Genomic DNA, 22,844 nt, shown 5'->3' with positions numbered 1-22,844 from the left:
TCTAACGAGTACTCGCAGGAATGTGACGTGAGTGAGTGAAGACAGGCGTGAATTATTATGCAAAATATCCTGAGCTACCAGCTCTTAGGTATTTTTTCCTTAGTTTTTAATTAATGACGGCTTCCTAGCTTTTGACTCCCGTCTAGCGAAACTGCATTATACTCTCAGAGCTTGTTGAACTTGATGGAATGTTGATTCACGGTGATATTTGTTTTATTATTCGTAAAAGTAGAGGACTGAAGTGTAATTCCGTGTAAATTCTGAAAATACGAATAAGGGGGAAAAATTTATGAGCGTAATGAGAGCATGTGAGGGTCTCCTACAATGAAATGGTTCATGGGCATGGTGGGCCGGACTCATGTTGAGTAAGGCCAGAGTGGGGGGCAGGACATATTTTTTCTCATCATCACTCTCCTCTCCACCTCACACCGTATATTGCTGGCACTTGTCCATAAGTTCAGAGAAAAAGAACCACTGAAGTGGGATATTAAATGAAGTGGGTGGTTTCGCTGGTGGGCTCTGAAAGCTTCGACTTTCATGGTGCTTTTCCTCTCCAGCTGCCGACCTTTTTTAAAATAATATCCCAAAGAGCGCTACAGCCACTAATGTACCCTGAGACGGCTGAGACCAATGATGAAAAACAAAATTGGACAATTTTTGCCATAGCACTGGAAAAGCTTTAAAAGATATCAAAGGTTATTCGAGAGGATACGTAACATGTTCCAGCCCGTAAGCCCAAAGGAGAGCGAGAATTGTTGCAATTATTACACTTTGCGGTTGTTATTATTTTTCGTTGTTTTTTTAAAATATTCTCTGATATTTTCAGGAAGATTTGCAATGTGGAAGAGATCACATTCAATACTAGATATATCCTATATTTAAATAGGTTTCTCGGTTATAAATATGTACTAAATAGGATAATAGAAATTGAGGAATACGCGCTAAACATAAAATTTGTCAAAATAAAATACTGTCAGGCAGATAAAATTTTATTTTTTACCTACTATAACCACATATGTACTAACTGTCTAGAGTTATTGTCACTGTATAGAAAAATCACAATAATTTAGCATCTCTCATTATGTGAAGCATATAATCTGTGCTGAAGCAAGAATAGACGATGTGAAGCGAAAAAAAGTGTCGGGAAAGTTTCGCGAGATGCTCTTGACGGGAAACAGACTCAGTAAGAGCAGAATTTCTCATCAGAATATATTCAATGTAGAAAGAAAATCAATTAAATGGACTCTTGTGAGAGAAGAGTTTCACGGAGATTCGGCGAGCAACTTGGTTGGATGCTATATTCATTTTTCATTCGCCAAACGACCCACTGAATTGTGAGCGGTAGAGCGCTACATCCATTGGGGAATGAGTTTGGACACAGTGTCGCCAGAATCACAAGTCTCGGAGTTTTGTTGGAACTTTTGTGTACTGAATTCTCATAGCTGCGTAAATGTGGAACTACGGAGTAAAAGCGGAAAAGGTATCCTTCCTCCACCACCAGATTCACCCTGCCAAGTCTTGTGATCGCTCTTAGTGCGGATGAGGAGTGTGTAAGGCATCGAATAACAATGATGCTATGAAGTAGATATAATATGTCAGGAACAGAGACAATATTCAACCATACTGATGAGTTTCTCAGTACGACAGAGGCGCACCACGAATGAAAACGGATTTGAGGGAAAAGTGTGAATAATTCAATCAATATTTATACACTCGATGGCTGCCTCATCGCTCTTTATGGGCCTTTCGAGCCCTCCTTCGAGAAAGCGTTGATGTGAAAAGGCATGAAAGTTCAAAAGGTGGCTTCCTCTAATCATCACCCTTTATCCTCCACTCATTGAACCGTTCACGGACAAAGTTTCCTACCGTGCCTATTTATCTCCTCATACCAGCCACCCTTCCATCATCCATCCGAAAATTTGTAGCCCCACATGCTCTATTGCCGTCATGGCAAGAAACATATAAATCCCACTACGGGCACCCCAGGGAAGCGAAAAGATCAAGAGTTGAATGGCTCGCATTTAACCATTAATCTTTACACCTTCCACCCGCATTCGCACCCATATTCTCTCACTGGGACAATATACTGAAACCATTGACAAAAAAAGTGAATATCCGAAAAGAATTTTCCACAAATCCACTCTTTGAATTATCCGTTTTATCGCTTGACAGTTTTTCGCTGAATTTATGGGGACCATTCAGGAGGTCAGAAGCTGCTGCACTGCGGACGTCACATGCAATTTGCAAACGAGTAACATGAAATAAATAAAAATCACTTGAGTTAGAACTGACTGTAAATTGAATTGTTATGTTCAGATTCAATAATACATGGAGCCTACAATGGACGTGAGAACGCCCTATGAATACAAATTCTCTTGTGATATTGTTACAATTTCTTGTAGCTTGAGGTATCTTTTTTTGATAACACATGAAAACTTACACAAGACGATTTATCGTTAAAATATTAATAATTCTATATAATATTTTAAATCCAATAAATTGTCTTATAGTTGTTAAGAAATATATTAAAATTACTTCTGTACCCTACGTATGTTTGTATTGAAAATATAATAATGAGAAACTATATATCTTTGTAAGTCAAATTTTATTTTATATTTAGAAAATCTGTTAATTATAAAATAAAATTATAATCAAAAGTGGTGTAATTATTACTCTTAAGTGCACAGTTTATGTGTGCTTTATTGGAACAGTTCTTGGCAGCGGAACAGATGAAACAAAAGGGAATGTTTTCTGTGAATTTCTAGAGCTACGATCTAAAAAAGTGTTTTTAGAATTGAATATTTCCGTTCTGAAATTTGAAAATTGTTGACTGAAGCATGTATATACATTTGTATATGTTAAAATTACTCTTGAGAGGTCTTGGAGAATATGTAATATTTATGTATTATTTCTTACGTATTTGTCTATGAATTTTATTTGTAAATTCATACAGTTTTCAAAATGGCAAAAAATTAAATTATCTACTTATAACTGATTTGATTGCATATCCAACTAGTTAATTTTAATTTGACGGTAAAGTTGAGTGGTGTAGTATAGAAAATCATTGAAATTTCTCACGCCTTGTCTCAAGGATAGAGATGGAGAAATATTCCCAATCGTGTTCTTGTGTTATAAGTGCTTTATTGATTCGATTATTATTAATATCTGTAATAAAAAATCTCCACAAATTCAGCACGATATTTCCAATCCATCTACTGGCATATTAAACAAAAGCCGCCACAAGAGTGCTTTCTTAATGAAATTCTATGCGCGAAAATATTTGCAGAAGCAATTTATGTATACATCAAATATACACAGTACCGTGCGCTATGCTAGTTTTGCTGGGCGGAACAGAAGACACATTATATAACAATATTTGGAAATTGCTGATGGGGTGGGATGCTCAATTGGTTCAATTTTCTTACTATTTAGGGCGTGTGGTAGAGAGAAGAAATGAATGAGGAGAATAAAAAATCGTGATTGATTTTTTCTCTGTGTCACGACTTAAATTCAATTCCAATGTCTTATGGGGTGTATCTCTTTCAGACAAACGACACAGAGAGAGAGAGACCAAAGAGCGACACAATATTTTATCATGGTGCGTACCCCTAGCGTGGGTGGTTATGGAAAATGTTATACATATACATAAAAATTCATTGAACGGGATTTTCATGTATTTTTATTGTGGCGGAATTTGCGCGCGGAGAATCGAAGGGTGGAAAAGCTGACTTGAGAGTTGCTCAAAGCTGTACGATTGCCTTGAATGCTGGGCTGTCTTGTTAAGCTGAATGCCTGATGATGGGTGCGAGAAAAGGAGCGGATGTTTAGAGATGATCGTGTGGGTATGAGGGTGTGCGATATGAAAAGTGGCAATAATTTATTGATTCCCCAACTCTGAACAATTCACCCCGATGAACCATAAAGACCTGAACATGAAGCACCTTCGAAGGCAATTTCCAAACGGAACTCTGGAGAAAATTGCAAAATGCAATCACAAATCGATAAAACTCAGCGGAAGAGAAAATTTAGAAAATACGTTGGGTGCAAACAACTTGGGTACAGAAAGCCCATAATCTTACAGTCAGATTCAATTTTCCTTTTCTTATTTATAAGTATGTACATATTAGTATACAACGATACTTTTTCAGCATGGGCAAAAAGAAGGTAAGTCGGAGACGAGCGCACAGGTTTCTGATATAATGATAAAGAACCACACAAGAGGCTGCTCGCTAAACAAGGTCAATTGGTAAAAGTTTCATACTGGTATTACTTTGAATTTACCTATTAAATATTTAAAATTATTTCAAGAAAATGTGTCAATTGAGAAACTTCTTTTACTCTAGGGAAGAAATCACTTTCTATGTAATATAGCATAACTCACTGGTTAGACAATTTGGCATAATAAACTATTTTGACTAATTAGTCCAAGAACGTCTGAAAACTCGAGAAATGACAAATGGCACATAGGAAAGGTGGTTGGAAAATTTTTAAGATTCATAAGTGTAGTTGAAAAAGTGCTGGTCAGCCCCTGACATCAAATTTCTCATAAAGAACAAGCGGGCGAATGCAAAAAGTAAAATACGGAAAGCCACTTAATCTTTCCACCCATCGGTAATATTATTTTTCTTTCGAAAGACCGCCTGCCATCATTCTCGTTCTCGGATAAAATTTATTATTCGGCCTCCGTCTCTCCGTCCATGAGGGAATTGGCTCTCGGTACGCAATGAGCATCTTTAGTTTGTTCGACTATGAGCCGTTGACCAGAATGTAAATGAGAAATTTAATTAGAAAATCCTATTAGTCTATTTGGAAGTTTTTTTTTCTAATACTATCATTGGATATATTCAGCTGAGGGGTAGCTGTGTAAACTGGGGGTGAAATTTGTTCTGCGGGTTAAAAACCCCATGAGATGAAAAGTTGCATGGAAATCGTACAATAGCATAGGGAGTATGTGAATAAGTTTATAGCAAAAAGTGCTAAGCAATCCTAAGAATGGACTGCGGCTGGTGCCGGGAGTGGAATAGCGAAAAGTACAAAAGACTGTATGTCAGCATCCGCCCATTCGCCTAGATAGCAGAACCCCAGTAAGGGAGCAATACCTCAAACCCCGCAACTTTCGAGGAATTCACCATCTCCCCATGTCGTATTTGGTCGAGTATTGGGAATTCTGAGCGACCTCCCAGCGTCCCATTTTCGTTTTTCGAGACGTCACACATACAAAAAAGTTTAAGGCATTTTAGAGTGGGTGTTTGGGGCTTTTTTTGCCCTTATCGGCTCACCCCTTCTCCCTGAAAGAGAGTTGTGAAACACGAGCATCCCAGCATTCTCGGGAGTTCATCTCAGAGTGAAAGACTGTGAGACACATTCCATATCATTTGGAGTTCCACCCACCAACACACAGCATGCAAATCAAGCTGGTGGATTGAAATTAAGTGCAAAGACAAGGGGTGGCGTTTTAACACCCAGTTGACTTTAAATTGCGTGAAACTATTACAAAATATTAAAGAGGATTTGGTGATAAAATTATAATCTAAAGATTTATTCACACGCATAATGCTATAATCAATATTTTGGTGTGGAACAACGACGAGAGATGCGATTTAATGAGAGTGTGGGTATGATATGTGATGATGTTCATCAGGCAAGCTTGGGAGTCCAAATGAATAAATGAATTCTATTATTTTCACACAACTATTTCCCGAGTAGATACATACATAGGTACACTTCTCTTGGGTTTTTCAATGTACTCAGAAAGTTCTGTGGCACACAGTGTGAGTTGTAGAGTGAATGTCCGTGTGAATCAGTAATACATAATAAAAAAGCACGGTATTTTTCAGGTAATTATCTGGAATACTCACTTTGATCAATTATTGGACTGAAGGAGGTGAAAAGTGTGAAAATTTTTCAGAGAAGAGGAAGAGATAGACCACAGTGGCACTTCACTCAAAGGAATGCACAGCAAACAGTATATTCATAAAGTGTCACGATTCCCAAGGAAGCCACCACTGAAACGACCCTCCGAACACTCTCGACTCATGATGTGTACTGGGAGGACGTGAGCCAGGAGCCGAAGCTCAGAGTTCCATAATGGGAGCATTATTTACCGAGGCGCCACAGTGCGTCTCTCCAGAGGGTGCTGACGTCCGCCCGGGGTGGGGGGACGCCTTACTGTGTGTGTACAAGAAATGGGATCCTGCGCACTACTTTCCATTCGCATGCTCCTCTCTTGCAGCATCCTACATACCCCCCAGCTCAGGCCCTACGCCCAAGTTCTCACTCCATAGGGTAAAGCGTCATGTATACAAGCCACAAATAAACCGTGATCAGGGAGCAGTTCCGTGGATAGATGTGCGAAGAGTAGTTTAGATCAAGATGATTATTGCCGTAAGGGTACTTTTACCCATTGCCAGCTTCTTTCGCATTTTCTTTATATTGCTCATCGAGACATATTTCATACCTACACATCTACTACTAGAGACATATCAAAGGGAAATTGTCATATGAAGGAGGATTATTTGGCAGAGTGCCTGCGAAAATTGGAAAATGCCCTGGGCATACCTACACAAGAAATAGATACGAAAAAAATATTTTCTGTGAATCGATGATAGTACACTGCTCCACTTGGCATACCTTCTCACGAGTTCCTGCAATAAAAAGGGGGATACATCGCAAGAGGAAAAACAGACATCCAAATACAAGACGCAGGAAAAAACGCCATAATAAAATAGATCCATCATCCCTCCTAAATGGAATCCACCAGCATCTTCAGGCGCTTTATACATCATCCACCCGCCCCGGGGAGAATGTCAAGGAAAATGCAATAAAAAGGGAGATACACCCAAGAATTGGGTGTGGAGATAAAGTCGAGAGCATCGTGATCTGAGAGACGAAAAACTAACTTTTTATCACTATCCACAGATGTGAGTCTCTTTGGTTTTATCCCGCATCATTTCACCTTCAACAACTCATATAAATGAGTTGCCTCTGCCCACTTCCGACTCTTCACTGAGTGGCTCTCCACGTACTCCTAAAGAAGTAATGGACATGAAACCACATTTCGACGCCTTGTCCCTCAAACTCGATGAGCCTCTTCTTAGAATTCAGTGTCTGAAGGTCTCATCGAAAGGGGATGATTTGTAAGTTCTAATATCCTCTCAAATTTATTCTCCATTCTATTGGCCAGTGAAGTACCATTTTTTCATATTTCGTAAAAATGACTACTTTGCTTTAACACAAATTTATAAATGTCCATAAATCACATAATCATGCTTTGTACATAATGTACGAGAATCGTTGATAGTATGTTGTTGCATTTCAAATATAAAATTTATTTACACCATTCTAGATATTTATAGTTCCATCATTATATATATGTGCTATTTTTGTGAAAGATTCCATTATATGAAAGTTTGATTCACATCAATTATTCTTATTATCTCTTATCTGCTCCTAACGTTGTCTCCAGACAGATAGAGCTTTTTGTGTAGAGCGGTATATAGTTGAGAGACACCGTAATTAATTAATATTATTGAATTAATTATGCAGATGTGTGTGTTGACTCTCCTACCTTTTGGACTATACATAACAGAAAATCTCATGCTAATTGCATAAATAATGTAGGAACGGAGATAAAATAAATGAAGATGTTCCCCCTTGAAAAATTACACCAACTTTTGTGTGATACAAGCGCTGAAATATTAATGCCTTTTTCCTTTCACGGGAAAACTGTCAACACATCTCCTCGACGCAATTCTCCGTGTACTTCCTGAGCACAACACTTATAGCAATGAGCAGTAGCTCGAACAGAATGACTGTGATCTATCATCGCTCAGATTTACTGTATCACTCCTGACATTTCTCTCCCACAGGCCATCCGTCTCCATAATCTGCAAGGGAAATTAATCACATCATGTTCTTGCCTCCAATGCACAGGAAAACGCTATAATTTCTCACTTTGCGAACCACTTCCTCAAATGTCGATCTCACACCCTCGCTTGTTTTGGCAGACGTCTCCACGAACAGAGTTCTGTGCTTCTTGGCGAACTTAAAGCCATCATCCCGGCTCATTTCCCTATTGGGCTGGTCTATTTTGTTACCAACTACCATCTTTGCCATATTCGGACGAGTGCCATAGATTTCCAACTCATTGAGCCACAGATCCAGTTTCTGGAAGGTGTTTTTCTTGGTCACATCGTAAACAAGAATGGCTCCTTGAGCGTCACGGTAGTAACTGGGTGTTAATGTGCGAAATCTATACAATATAAAGAAGTTGATTAGGCTGTGCTTCACGCATAAAAAATGCATAAGAAACCTCTCCTGTCCGGCTGTATCCCAGATAGCCAGCTTCACGTTTACTCCGTCGATGTTGACGATTTTTGTCTTAAAATCAACACCTATTGTTATAGACTGATCAGCATCAAAATTATCCTCCACAAATCGGAGCATCAAGCTAAAATTAATGCGTAAATAATTTGTAAATAACGTGTTAAATGAGTCAGAAATGTGACTGGAAAAATGTTCATTACCTTGATTTCCCCACTCCACTCTCACCAATAATAAGTATCTTAAATGTTGCAAGAATATCTTCACCCATTGCTAAATATATTTCAGCTAAGAAATATTGAAGAGTAAGTAGCAAAAAGTCAAAATCAGAGTTTTCACTATATGTTTACAAAATCCAGATTGTCAGAATGAAACTGACGTCATCCAACAGCTGCCTTTGTCCGATTCACGACTTTCTTCGAAAAGTCGAACACGAATTTGTTTCACGGAAGTCCCGCTACATTTCAAATGCATCAAGACGCACAAATGAAACGCAAATGAAACATGATGACTGTGTGTTTCTAGATGAATCCAAGAATGAAATTATTACAATGCTGAATATAATCTCGTTGGAGAATTTTTATTGAGTATATTTAAATAAATTTGGCTGGTAATTCAATATCTTGCTAAGAAATATTTACAATATCATTGTTTATTACCATTTCTAAACTAGTAGAGTTACACGTTCTTTCTCTACTTCAATCACTTACAATTAAGGCAAAATATTGTATAATCTGGACACATCTAAAGGTTTAAATATTTCTGCAATGGTTTTCAGTAGTACCTACTCTCATTCAATGTTTTGAGATTAATGTTTTGGATGTGTATTATAATCATTTTCGTTCAGAGTAATTTTTTCATTTCCTTTTTTTCTCTGGTAGAATTGATGCATTCAGTATAATAGGCCTATAAGAACAATTTAATTGTTGCTTCACAATATTCTCTTCATAAATCTCTCAGTATTATATTCGATGCTGTAATTGTTTCTAGAATATTCAAAAATCTCTTTTAAGACATTTTAGTGAAATTGTCTCACGAATTAACATGCCTAGCTATTAGCAAAATTCACTTTATAATCTTTGATTTGAGTTTTTAAGAGACTAAACTCTATCGGTAATTCAACTATCGTAATATTCAAAGGTGACTTTAATGGTAAAATATCGAAATTTAGAATTGTCGAGTGAGTTTGATGATGAAATTTGATCTAACTATAAAATTTGTCTATAATGCTCTAAATCTTTTTTGCTATTGGGTGATTTTCGTTGAGTGGGATTGAACTTCAATCTACCCTTAAGTTGTGTTGCTGCAGGACTTCGCTCCAGGTTATCAGCACCAATTCTCTATATAATTTTCTCTTTGGCAAATCCAATAAGGTAACGTGATTTCATCTCTAATTGGCCGAAATTTCCGATGCAGAGTGACGACGTCTGCGTGTCAATTGCTTCCAAAATCGTCGTTCCAGTGCTTTGTCCTGCATACATCGGAATAATGAATGATTAGAAAAGGTCAGAGTACCGCAGAAACAGAGAATTGAATGGAATGAATTTTGCTCACGTTTTCACGACGTGGTGAACATGTTTTCGTAGATACACTCAAATCATCTCCCATTTCCTTCGGGAATATTTTGGGCAAGTGATTTTCTGAATTTCGTCGCGTGAGGAAGCTGAATCTAAAAGACGAGGGACGTGGATGAGTGCATTGAATTCCCCTTGCTCAAATCACTTGACTGACATTTTACTTGGTCTCCGACTTGGCGTTGTGCTCGGTGAATTGATCTGCGAAGGATCCGTTTGAGCTACCAGTTGACCACTCCTCAATTGAGACATGCAGTACATCTTCTCGCGTCTCGCTAGGCGTTCGAGGTCTGACAGTCTTTTTTCGTCGGCTGCAGAAAAGTGATTTATTAAAAAATAATTGAATTGTATCTCAACCATTCTTCCCAACCTTGATCCACAGATGCAGAACTGTTCCATGTATTTGGATTTGGCTTTTTGCGATTTGGTGTTGGAGTGTCCATCTTTGAATTTTTTTGTTGATAGTACGAGTTGCTTCCCGCTTCTTTCACTATGGCCACTCTGGGATTGGCTGAGCGGGTCAGAAGGTCCCGTCCAGTTAGTCGCTGGTATGTGGAGAGGTCGTGTCTACAGAATATAATTGTACATAAATACATCATGAGTGAGTATTACTTAAAATCTACGCATGCTTTCAATGAACTAACCCTAGAATTGTACTGAGATCTGGTCCAGGGTCGTAACTTATAAGATCTTCGTCCCCCATAATATCCTGGTTGAGAGCTAAGCGCATCTCTAAACGGGGGCTCAGACCGACATGTGCCGCAGCATTTGAAAACTTTTCGACATGATCGGTACTTGCGGCATATACGCTTGCATCCTTCGGTATTTGAGATGGAGAAGAGCATGTGTCAGCAACGCTTCCACAGTCGTCCTCCACCTTCGTCACTGCGGGAGGCACACTGAGTCCGACTTCTATCTCCAGGTCCGCCACCTCTGTGGGCATCGAAATCACTGTCGACTCCAGTTCTCGTGGTGTGCTGACCGTCGCTTCGGACAGGGTCTCTGACGTGGTGCTTTCTGGTGAATCTTTTGAAGTTGGTCCATTTCTTGACCAGTTTCTTTCCGCCACTTGCCCCTGCCGATTTATGGAAAGAGATTAAACTTACCACTAAGAGTTCGTTTTAGTAACAGCCAGCTATGAGGATCTACAAAGTCTATTGATATTTATTAGGGTATTAACAAGATATTAACTGAGAATGAGGAACTAATTAAATTCTATAATATCTTTGTTACTCTATATGGGAATGCAATAAGATTTATTTGAAAGACCTACCTGATTGATGGACGATCGACCGAGAGCCATGTTTTCCTCTTCGGACTCCCCACTCTCGGTATCCTCTTCGAACAATGGTTCTAATCTTCTCCTACAATAATTGTAACTAGAACTATGTAAATGTTCTACTATTGTATCAAGAATTTTCACTATTATTTCTTTTATTCTAAATCTATGTGGCACTATTGTCAGAAATAATCTAACATGACTTCACTAAGATAGAAATGGAATTAATATGTAAAAAATATATACGTTATACGTATATTTGAAAGAATTCAATTTTTTAACTATGAAAAGTGACAAAAAATATACCGTGGCAAAAGTCCTCGCACTGCGCTCGCAGTCATTGGTGGAGCCATCAGAAGTTCATCCATCATAAGTTCAGTATCATCGTCTCCAGTGAAGGATGAGGAGGATCTCTCAGGAGACTAAAGGAAGAGGATTTTTTTTAGATTTAATTTACTCCTATAGCGCAACTGGTTTGTCAGAACTCACAGACTGAGTGTGGTCAGAGTTGAACATCTGAATTTCATCATTTTCCCCTCCACTTGTTGGGGTGCCCCAAACTTCTTCACCTGAAGTTCCACCTGATGTACATTCATCCAAATTCTCCTCATCAATCCCCGCTGAAGTTAATTGTTGGTCAGCATCACGATCCCAACGTCCCAAGTATTTGTCGAAAAATGCCCTAGACTCCTCAAAGAAGGACATTTTTTCCACCATATAAGATCCAGCTCTAGCGGTCCAATTTCTCAATGAGGGGTTGTTTGCATCATTAAGATTATAGACCTCTTTCGTAACAATTTTGATGTCTCCATCGTCAATTGCCTCTTCATCTGATGAATTGTACGTCTCGGCATCTTCACTTGGGAGTTTTTCAAGACTGGAGAGAGTTCCATATCGTCTTAAACTGGTATTTAACACTTTGTAGGGTGGCTCCTCGTGAGGTGATTCGTCTTCTGGCGAGTTTTCATCGTCTTTAGATGTATTTTTTACCATTTTACTACCTTTGGTACCATCCCACGTTTGCGCGCTGAAAATGCAAATTATGTTTCATTAAGAGAATATAATGGAAATTTGCTTCTACGGTATGAAGGTTGAATTTAAGTTGTACTTACGATGCCCTGCTGACGCTAGTTCCGTCCGGGGTGGGGGGCACAACAGAAATGCTGGGGACTGCCTCGAAAGGATCTTGGTGTACCAATGATGAAGTTGGATTTATCTGAGATAATCCAATTAGCATTAATGACCAGTCGTCTGAGTCATCCTTTTTGGATGACTCCGTGCATGCACATTTGCATTTTCCAAGGGGACTAGCGTGGTTTATGACGCCTCCAGCGTGATTCAATTGCCCTACTCTCTTGATTTCGTGCACACCGTCTAAAAGTCTGCATGTCTCTTGAGTCATTTCATCGGGACTGATGGTGGTGCCGTGAAAATCTTGGGGAGTACACTTGCAATTGCACATAATGTGTCTTTTTGGAAGACCATTCGGCATTGGAGTTTGGTGGGTTTTTCGAATGGCTGTAGTTCTTAATTCCACTTCGCCGGCAGTGATAGTCGTGGAAGAGGCTGACAAAGAGGTTCCACTGGTGATGCTACTTGCAGTGGTACTGGCTTTGCAACATTGTGTACCAAGATTTCTCTGGGTGTGTTGCACTTTGAGAGAATTTGTTGAAGTCGAAGAATGTGATAGTTTCCCTTTTGAGCAATTTTTGTGACATTGTCGACATACAGAAAGAGTATCTGTAGCATGGGCAATTGGACTCGAACGGACAGTGATCTGTAAAAAATTTATATATTTTACTAATCTATATATAATTTTCCAGCACGGAAACCTACTTGACTATCGGAAGTTGTACTTCTAGATGCACTTTTGCTTTCATCTTCCACCTCACTTGCACCAGAGAGATCGTCCATTCGAGAATTTCTACCATTAGCACCATCCTTGAACTTTAAAGGCCCATCAATCTTAAGCATTTGGCATCGCCCATTGCCGTCGATCAACTGTAACTCTCGCGATCGCTTTCGCACTTGCTCAGTCGTCCACTCTTCAATGGTATCGTCTTCTGGCTCGGATTCAATTGGCTCGGATTGACTCAACAGGGCTGTTCGTTCACTCTCATGCTTGCTAATAGCTTGATCCAGTTGTCCCTTCATCCACTGTGCCAAGTGTAAAGCTCCTCCACGTGGTGTTCCCGATTTGTTCATCTGTCGACACTTTTCGTCAATGAACTCTTCCAGTTGCTTTGATGTGTCAGTGGAGGTGCTATCGGGTTCCTTAGAAAACCACAATCGTGAGTTCTTCTTTTAGTACGTTTACTGTTTTTCTTATTTTTCAACACATACACTTCACTGAATTTGTCCTGAAAAAACGCTTATGAATTTACACACCCAACAAAGAGTGGACAATAAGAATTAAATAGACTTGGCCATATTCGCGTTTTGCAGAATATTTGAAAAGTATATAATTTTATCAGATCTTCCACTGCCAAATAACAACTCACAAGCGTTCTTTCAAAACAAATTTATTTTCATTCAAAAAGAGAGAAAACAAGAAACATAAAACAGATATTATACATTTTACATATCAATTTGTTTTCTGTGGTAACAGTTAATAAGATTTATTGAGGCCCAATTTGTTAATCATTCTATGTATCTGTCTTCATTTTATCACAAAAAATCTTGCATACACTAAATTTTATTCACTTTGATTAGTTTTGTCCATATCTCTCTATCATACACCCAGAAGCACACTGAGCAACAATTTGTTTATGATGGCAAGTGAGGAGAAGGTAAAATTGTTCAGGCTGGAATATAAGTTGATTCGAAGTATATACATACTTCTTAAATAGGGGGTTCACATGGAACGAATATGTGAAATTAATTCTTATCAGCACATTGACAATGAGATGGGACTGTGAAATGTTTCTAAAAATTCACATCTGATACATGGTAATATCGAAAGCTACAGAGAAATTCTTTAAGGTACTTGATACACACGATGCGAGAGGGAGATCATCAGAGATCCAGCGAATCTGGCGGTGTGGGTCGACAAGGTAAAACACCGAAAGGGTCGTCTCCAAAGAAAACGCACTCTTCTACGTCCCCGCCAAAAGACGTGTCTAAATTAACTTGATGGAAATCTAAGTCCAGCTCGAGAAGATCCCATGAACCGGCGAAACTGCTCTCCGTGCGCTTTGAGGAGTTTCTCTCCGGCGAGGGCTTGGTGCACGAAGTGGACGGAAGAAGATTGAATTCGAAATTGGAGAAAGTCTCTGAGAACTGATTGGAAGATGAGGGTGATATGTTGGCGGATGGTGTCTCTGGTGTCTGAATAATTGAATCAGGAATTGAGGAAGACGATTCATCGATAAAAGAACGACCAACGGAACTCATACTGAAATTCCGCATTTGTGGAGCTTTGCGGGTAAAATATGTACTTTTGTCACAAGTGGTCTCGTGACAAGATTTGCTGAGTCCAGATTGACCCGTGTTGGCAAGTTCACTCATTTCTAGAACTACCTCAGGTATGGCTGACAGGGACTTGCTACTAATGGAGGAAGGGGGAGCCTCCGGTCGAGCGGTGGTGTTCATGAAAGGGGGTTTGGGGGACGCAGGAGCACATGAGGAAGAGGAGACTATGCGATTAGGACGCACCTGTTGCTGATTGTTTTTCACCGCTAAACTATCTACAGATGACAATTTAATTGACGCCATTGAAGTCGTGGCTGCTCCAATGTCACTGCTTAAGGGAATGAGGCTCTGCATTACGTCTGGAGAGTCCAGTGGACTACTCAGTGGAGTCGATCCCAGAGCGGCGTTCACAAGAAATCTGTTCAGGATTAATAAAAAGTAGTAATATACAAAACAATTTAATGCGAAGTGAATTAGATCACTTACATTTGTCGTTGCAAAAGGTTTTGCCAAACAGCCTTTAATTCAGATGACGGTGCCCTTAAAATTATACTGCGTCTTCGGGAATTCCTCCGTGGTGTTTTCGTGAGATCTGGTGTGCAATGGGCTGTAGGGCTTTCAGCGGTCTTCCCCAGAGGATCAATGGTTATCCGAAATTCAGTGGCTGTGGATAATGAAAAAAAAAGAAAAAATGTTGGTTGCATATACTAATAATGTATACTATGTGTATGATAATGTTTATTGTCAAGTGTTTTATTGTATCTTTAGTGTATTTTAAAAGTCAAGAATTAAAAAAAAAAATTGTATTCAGAATTAGCAGCAATTGCTTTTTAAACCGAAAAAAACTTCTTCAGATTGTTTGAATGTGGAATTTGTGCTGAAAATTTCAATGTAAAAAGGAATCTTACATTTTTTTCTGATGTTGAAACAGGAGTCAGTTATATTTACAAGTTGAAGAGGTTCTTCAGTTATGAATAGGACTCGATCTCTACTGACTTTCGCAAATAGGAGAATATCACTAAACAGCAGTGTCCAGTACGGCTTCACAGAACGGCCCTCTACACGTGACAAATCGCCACCTAGAAATACATACGTTGAATATACTATTTTTAAAGGGATTACGAGTTATCATCTCACCGAAAACCCACTGGCGACCCGGTGTTGCGAGGACAAAGGGTTTACAACGCGTGAATACGAGACGAGATTCCAAGTCTTGCAGTGTTAGTAGTGGTTTACCTTCACCCAGTGGCTCCATGAGACCTCCACCGACAGTTATTTCGCGGTAGGCGGCCTGTAGCTCCAGGACAACTTGAGAGAAGTTTCGATACTCATCACTGTCAAGACGACAATGCGACGTAGTGACTTGGATAAACTTCAGCACCTCACGGAAATGCTGCAAGGGTCGATGGATGAAGGAGGTAAGGTCGGGACGCTTCCGTGGCACTTGTGGCTCAGTAATGAACTTGACAAACTCCGAATTAGCGTGGCGTGATTTGTTCACGAGAACACAGTCTGCCCGCTTCAGTCCATTGCAGTACTTCTTGTAAGCCACACACATGGCCGTAGTCTTGGACATGTAGACACGGGAGGCAAAGGTAACCTGAGGCTCTAAATCGTCCTGCACTAATTGCTCGAGAATGTCCTCAGATATTCGTTGCAGCTGCAGAGATATTAATCTTATCAATGTAGAAATCGCACTAATCATACATTTTTTAAGTTTTACCTCATCGATATTTTGAAATAAAGTTCGGTGATCGCTGGGTGATATTAAGTCTTTGCGTTCTCTCAGAGGAGACGTAAAGCGCTGCATCCCAAACTGGAGAGCGTTTACGTAATGCTGTTCCCTGCTTATCAATTGGTACAAGTATCTCCGTCTCTGATCGTCTCCACTCTGTGGTAAAATTGACTATGGAATTAGAGGAAGAAAAACAGCGTCTCAGACCTAATTTGCTGGTGCGTACATGTGCAAACATAGAAATTATAGGGATAACCAAAAAAATACAATTATATCATAAAATTTTGATAAGCAATTTGTCTCATTTATTTTTAGTGCTACAAATGAAAATGAAAGAATTATAACTCAAGTAAAAAACGTGTCACAACATTTAAAATAATAAAAGTTATAACACAAATATTGTATAGTGAAATGGCTCTCAGGAGGATAAATATAAAACAAATCAAGATTGTGTGAAATGGTGCTATTTGGGGTGTTTCCTTGTTCTCCATATTATCCTTTCATTTGTTACTATGTTACTATTCCCTCCTCATTTCCATATATATATATAGCTGTGTATACATTAATTAGTCCGTAACGTTAAGAATATTGCAAGACTAATTCAGTTACGTTTCCCTTAAACTTGTTACCTTACAATTAGACACGTTAATTTTATACTGTACAAGAGGAAATAAATTATAATGAGGTATTTTTCACATTAGCTTATGGAGAAATTAATTATTGGGAGGTGAAACAAAATTACAATTCATATAACTAAATAAAATAATGCTAATCACAACAATTAAACAACATTTCACGTAATTTTTCCTACAATTTCACTAAATTTGGTATATCATTTCTCACACATCTTTTTACAGCAACTTCTTTCAAATATATTCTTATGAGAGGCAACAACCTTTTCACCTAATTACAAGCGTATTTTTCCGAGTATTACATTCTTTAAAACAATGTATTTATGTACACACGTCTTTAAGATGAATATACAGATAATCAATATTACTTTGAAACTTAAAAGGATATTTTAAAAATAATTGTATGTAAATCTATTTAGTATGCAAAATTCAGTACGTGTATATTTTGAGAAATATATCATTGCCTTCGCTGGTTATTGTTTCATTGTGCTTCAATAGAAATTAAGAATCTTCACTATTGTCAGGTAAACATGTGTTTTCAGTGTGGAGATATAGTGGAATGATTCATGATAAATTCTATGCCTAAATTGAATAAAATGTATTTTTTACAGTATAAAAGAAAGAAAGAAAATGTCCTGAGAATAGCAATGAATGTATTTCTAATGATGGGAGATGTGCGGATTCATCATGATAATATTTTCTTTAGTGTTTATTTCTAAAAAAAAATGTACGAATTACATATTTTGAATAATCATTGCTTATTGTCTTAAAAACACATAAATAAATATATATGTATATTGAAGAATTAAATAGTTTATTTGCTTCATAGCGCTTTTGGATTTTATCAAATATATATATATATAATAGTATTGTTTTCCATATAGATGTTTCCCATTTGTGTGAATGTGCAAAATAGTTTACAACCGCACATCTCCGATATATTTATGTATGTGAGAAACCCGAGAAACGCTGAGTAACAGAAAGTGCACTAAGAGGAGTGGACGGAAGTGTTTGAGTGTCGTACTAAACAATCACGCCCTGTCCTACCTCTTTGCTGAAGGTGACTTGGGGCAGGTGGAGACGCCTCTTCGTGGTCTCTGCGGAAATGGAGGCGTTGGAGCAGGCGATGGAGGACCTAGTACCGGCCAGCTGCGTGCCAGACGACATGCGGTGCAGTTGTAGTCCGTTTTGTTGGTGTGACGGCGTATCAGAAGCCTGGGAATGTACGTGAACGGGCGTCTGGTGGCTCGTAGAAGGGGTTGTGTGGGTGGCGGCGATTGTAGTCCGCTGTTGCTGAACAGGTCGCCGAAATATCTCTAATGTTAAACTATTACCCTGGGAGCGTATTAGGTTGAGTATATCTACTTCCGGCATTGTCACTACATTGTGTTTATCGACAAAGATCACATAGTCGCCCGGCCAAATCCCTGCCCGCTCCGCACATTGACCTGATTCAACCTTCTCCACTCGTGGTGGGTGAGTCCACACAATAGAGAAGCCAAAGCCCCGACTTTCGCCGGTTCGTGATAGCTTCTTCGTGATCGTGAAGGGCGTTCGACCATTGGAGGACTTCGTCGTGGACTGTCGCCGATTCGCCCCAGTTGCATCCTGCGGAGGGTCCAATTCCAGGAAGCGTAGGAAGAGATTCTCATCAGCATCGCGCTGGTGGAGAGCCTTCTTGCTAAAGGCAATTGTAGTATGGGAAGCATGTTCGCCACCTAACTCTTCCAGGCTGATCACCTCGTCCACACTTGACTGGGAGTTCTCACCCATGACAGCACACACCGGATTAGTCAAACACGACTGGGATTGCAACTTGTACGATCCATTAATTGCCTGAAAAACAATTAATTCAATATCATGAGAATAATGACAGAAAACATTTCTGAAGAAATGATAAAAATTAAACAGCCTCACATTAGAAATGTACATTACATTTTTGGTAAAACTACGTTACACTTAAGCAAAAAATTCCTGTTGTGTCGAGCATATATTTAATTTTTAAAGAAAATGAATTATTTAACCCACTTCCTATGAAAGCGGAGGTGAAAAGTGCATGTATTTTCTCACTGCAATTTTACCACAGTCTTTGCATGGAGGCAAAGACCACCACTTCGTCAATAATTGAATTGCTCATTTCGTAAAGTAGACCATCGAACTTATACTTGTGTAATAAACTTTCAAGAATTTATGTTGTTTTCTATGGTCTCATCATATATGTACAGACATACATACATTCTAGACGTCCTTCCAGAAACTCATTTGCAACTCTTAATGTACTCTCTATTGGCAATAACTTGGCATCAAATATGAAAACTTTTCTCCAAAAAAAAATATAATGCTCAAACATAAATGTGTGGTTGAATGTGTAGATTCCATTGACTTCCAAACACAAAATATATTACGCGGATTTTTCCAATTATATAATTTACGAAAACAGTGTGAGGTGTTATAATAGAATAACAATACTCAGTTCTTACCTTTTTAGCAGCATTCCTAACTGGAAATGATAAACATCCCAAAAATTCGCTGCGTCTGCAAAAGTAAAGGAGCGGATAAGAAAAATAATTAGAATAACATAGAGATATTTTCCCAGCGTACGAAGGAGGGAAACTATCTAATATGGAAAAAAGATCCTTCCGGCATTTTTTAAATCTGTAATGTCATTCAATGCTACCCAAGAGAAAAACGCGTTCTGAATAAAATCAAGTTAATATCTTCCATGTTCACATTTCTGCCTATAAAGATATTTTAGTGAGATGAACCTTGTTCTCGTTTTTGCAAAAGCGTGTCCTTATAATTGAACGAGGCGAAGCCCGCTCTATTTTTAATTGTTTAAGAACTGTTGTAATGAGAATGTTGATGTACATTATATTTTTTGTCATCATAACTACATATGTATGCGCGAAAATATTATAAGAAAACTGAAAAAAAATTGTGTGGGAAAAATCAATATATATGAAATGCAAAATGGAAAATGTTTCGTTTACTCCTTCATTCTCTTATACAGTCTACCAATTGACATATTAAATCAATTTCGGGTGATTTTTTTGGCACCATTAAATATCCCTCGTGCCACCACTTCCCTCGCCCCCAATCATAATAAGTTACAATAAATAGGCATTTTGTATATAAATTCATGAATAGACATGATGTTTGTTTGGGCTTAGTGTCGAACAAGGACTATTGCAATGCATAATTGAATATATAACACGGGGAACGTTCTATTGATAGTATCTGTCACCGAGTGTTCATATAGTGAATGGATTGAACACAGCAACAAAAGGGTATGCCTTAATTCCCCAATTAATTGATCGATTAAATAAAAGTTATGTTGTCTCTAGGGGAATTCTATGAGTATACTGGAGCGACTAGACAGAAGTTGAGATGACGTAGAGGTAGTGACGTGCGATGAAATTATGTAAGAGAGTTCTATGAGACGAGAAATATAGTCAACTCTGCTCTATTTGTTGGTATATTCTTTCGTTCGTCGCTACTTTCACTATTTCTATTAATTATCTTCAACGCTCATTCTTAAACACTATAACAGAGTCATATTTCTTTCTGATTCCACTTGAGTTCACTTTGGACGCAATCTCGCACTCGATTCCTCCATTAAAGCTTTACTATAAGAAATTCTTTTCCTCCCATTTACCACAGAGGGTGAAAGTCTGAATATAGAGGCTATGTAAAGCACTATAGATATAGTTGTGCTACAATGGCTTAGAAAAACAGAGAAGGGCTAAGAAATGTCTACAATTTGTAAAAATATCTGAATATATTTTTCTTCTTAGTCTTTTAGTGAGTCACTCTCTGCGCTTGAAATTCTACTTGATGGCGAACAAAGAAACTTTAATGGGGAGAAAATACCCTGAAATGTCGTGTGACAAGATACAGAAAAGGACATGTTTGGGGTTCAGCATTACAGTTGGAAATATATGGGTTTTGGCACTTATCACAAGTAGAAAGTCTCCGACCTCAAGTTAAAATATTGAATAAGATGATTACGCAATAATCCACGGGAAAAGTTTCTCCAAATATAAAAACATGGAATATATGAGTTTTAGTATCTTAACATCATCTCTATATTTGATTCAAATTTTCCATTTAATCCAATTTTGTGTTTCTTCTTTAGTCATATGTATGATTTATTTGTTATGTGTGAGGTAGGTAAGAAAGTGAGCATAGTCAAAAGCAGATACAATAAAATTTTCTTCATCATGTAGAGAAAAAAGTCATTATATTATGAATTTTCAACGGTACACGTATGAGTAAATGTGAATGTAAAATAGAATGTTAAAAAATTATTATTTACATTAGTAGTAACGTTAATAATAATCCATTCTTTAATCGAGAGATAAAGTTGGAGTTTCACTCTGCTAATTTATAAAGTCTTACTTCTGATTATAGTTTTAGATTCCCTTCAGAGAAATTACGAAATCACTTCTCACTGATTGTGGGATGGTAAAGAGAATTTATTTTATCGGTCGGAGGTGTAAAGGGAGGTTCTTTCCTATTCACAGTCAGTTCCATCACCAAAATCACCACAAAAATTACTCATCGCTACGGTTAAGACAGTAATTAAGGGGTATCCGCTCATAAATAATGATACCCCTTCTTTAATGATATTTACGAACAATTTATCCACTCAAGTCGGTAGTCAAAAGCCAGAATAAATGTTGAGCACTTGTGAATGATGTTTTATGGGAATATACTAGACATCGGTGCGAGATTTACGTATTATTTAATAATTATTGTGCTACCGAAAATTATTAAAAACTTCATACAAAATCTTTCGCTCTAAAGAGCATTTTTTTCGCTGTACATAGTGAAAATCCACCTACAAGAAGTATTAGGTGGAAAATTGATAAAACTGGGTACAGAGGAAGGCTTTCGAGCACATTCACTTACACAAGAAGAACTGCGGTATGATTATTTGCAAAATTCACACATTTTAGTTTCTTTTGCGAGAAAAACTATTTGCACGAGGACGGGAAGTTTTACGCGTGAAAATCAAGAGACGGACTGATTCAAAATGGCTGAATCGATCCGGTGCCGCAATTTGGGTTACCAACACGCAGTCACATCGTGAAAACAGTCGTGCTATTGCTCCATAGAGTTACAAACGAAACAGTGCCAAATTGCGACCGGAGTTGGTGAACTCGCGCATGAGCCTTGACGTGTGAGGGAGAAATTCTCCACATATCCTTTCAGTGCGAGCTTGAGTCCAATGATTAGGGGTCGCCTTTAAAATTCATTACTGGAGCGAGAGAATTGAAGAATCGAAGTGAGAGAACGAATGTGACTGTCTATATGTGGAATTACTGAAATTCCCACACAGTTTATGTAACATTGGTGGTAAATGCTCCATTGGGGATTTATTTGCATTAAAATTCGCAGACGCTTCCGCGCCAAACACGCCATCCGCAATCAAAAGGAATTACATAGAATGACGAGATTCATCACACCACAAAATGCCATGAATGCAGACAGTTCCAGGAAGTGGCGGATCAATATAGAAGTGTCACTTACTTATTTTCTCGGTCACGATGCCATACTGATAGTTGAATTCGCTTTGCATGATCTGAGTCCCTTAAATCAAAGGTGAAACGGTGATCAAAGTAAGGGCGACTTGAGTTTCGATGCACTGCTGTTCTCTGGAAACCAATCTCCTTATCTTCTGGTAAATCCATTGGAAACAAAGAAATCTGTAAAACAAGTAATATTCGGTATTATTAAGATTACTTATTGATTGCAGGAACTGTAAATCACTGAAAATCCGACTACAGGAAAGACTTGATGTTCGTAATAACTTAATAATAATAATTTTTTAAATATTTCTTCTAAAAGTCAATGAACATGCTTAATAAGAGTCTAAGGATGTCTGTGAT

At 38.3% G+C, this 22,844-nt stretch overlaps 2 protein-coding genes across 8 annotated transcripts; both read right to left on the bottom strand.

The window, feature by feature from the left end:
- Nucleotides 1-7,133: 7,133 nt before the first annotated feature.
- Nucleotides 7,134-8,711, bottom strand: LOC132263655 (ras-related protein Rab-18-B). The gene is made up of 4 exons (XM_059763545.1): nucleotides 8,526-8,711; nucleotides 8,312-8,449; nucleotides 7,954-8,251; nucleotides 7,134-7,886 (listed from the first exon to the last, which is right to left on the bottom strand). Exons 1-4 carry the CDS (start codon nucleotides 8,591-8,593, stop codon nucleotides 7,779-7,781), a joined length of 612 nt encoding a protein of 203 aa, XP_059619528.1. The 5' UTR covers nucleotides 8,594-8,711; the 3' UTR covers nucleotides 7,134-7,778.
- Nucleotides 8,712-8,980: 269 nt separating this feature from the next.
- LOC132263760 (uncharacterized) lies at nucleotides 8,981-21,940 on the bottom strand. Of its 7 annotated transcripts, none has more exons than XM_059763706.1 (18): nucleotides 21,865-21,940; nucleotides 19,434-19,488; nucleotides 18,001-18,789; nucleotides 16,310-16,492; nucleotides 15,724-16,246; nucleotides 15,495-15,665; nucleotides 15,073-15,250; nucleotides 14,830-15,004; nucleotides 13,012-13,449; nucleotides 12,288-12,952; nucleotides 11,665-12,202; nucleotides 11,482-11,597; nucleotides 11,170-11,281; nucleotides 10,541-10,971; nucleotides 10,267-10,463; nucleotides 10,054-10,207; nucleotides 9,877-9,991; nucleotides 8,981-9,793 (listed from the first exon to the last, which is right to left on the bottom strand). In XM_059763706.1, exons 3-18 carry the CDS (start codon nucleotides 18,724-18,726, stop codon nucleotides 9,713-9,715), a joined length of 4,803 nt encoding a protein of 1,600 aa, XP_059619689.1. In that variant the 5' UTR covers nucleotides 18,727-18,789; nucleotides 19,434-19,488; nucleotides 21,865-21,940; the 3' UTR covers nucleotides 8,981-9,712. The 7 variants fall into 7 exon arrangements, with proteins under 7 accessions (XP_059619689.1, XP_059619692.1, XP_059619686.1 ...); XM_059763709.1 differs by having other exon boundaries at nucleotides 11,170-11,260; XM_059763703.1 differs by having other exon boundaries at nucleotides 15,724-16,492.
- Nucleotides 21,941-22,844: the final 904 nt, after the last annotated feature.

The sequence above is a fragment of the Phlebotomus argentipes genome, unplaced genomic scaffold, assembly GCF_947086385.1.
Source record: "Phlebotomus argentipes unplaced genomic scaffold, Phlebotomus argentipes genome assembly contig_39, whole genome shotgun sequence".
NCBI lineage: Eukaryota > Metazoa > Arthropoda > Insecta > Diptera > Psychodidae > Phlebotomus > Phlebotomus argentipes.
This window is presented reverse-complemented; position numbering and strand designations above follow the sequence as displayed.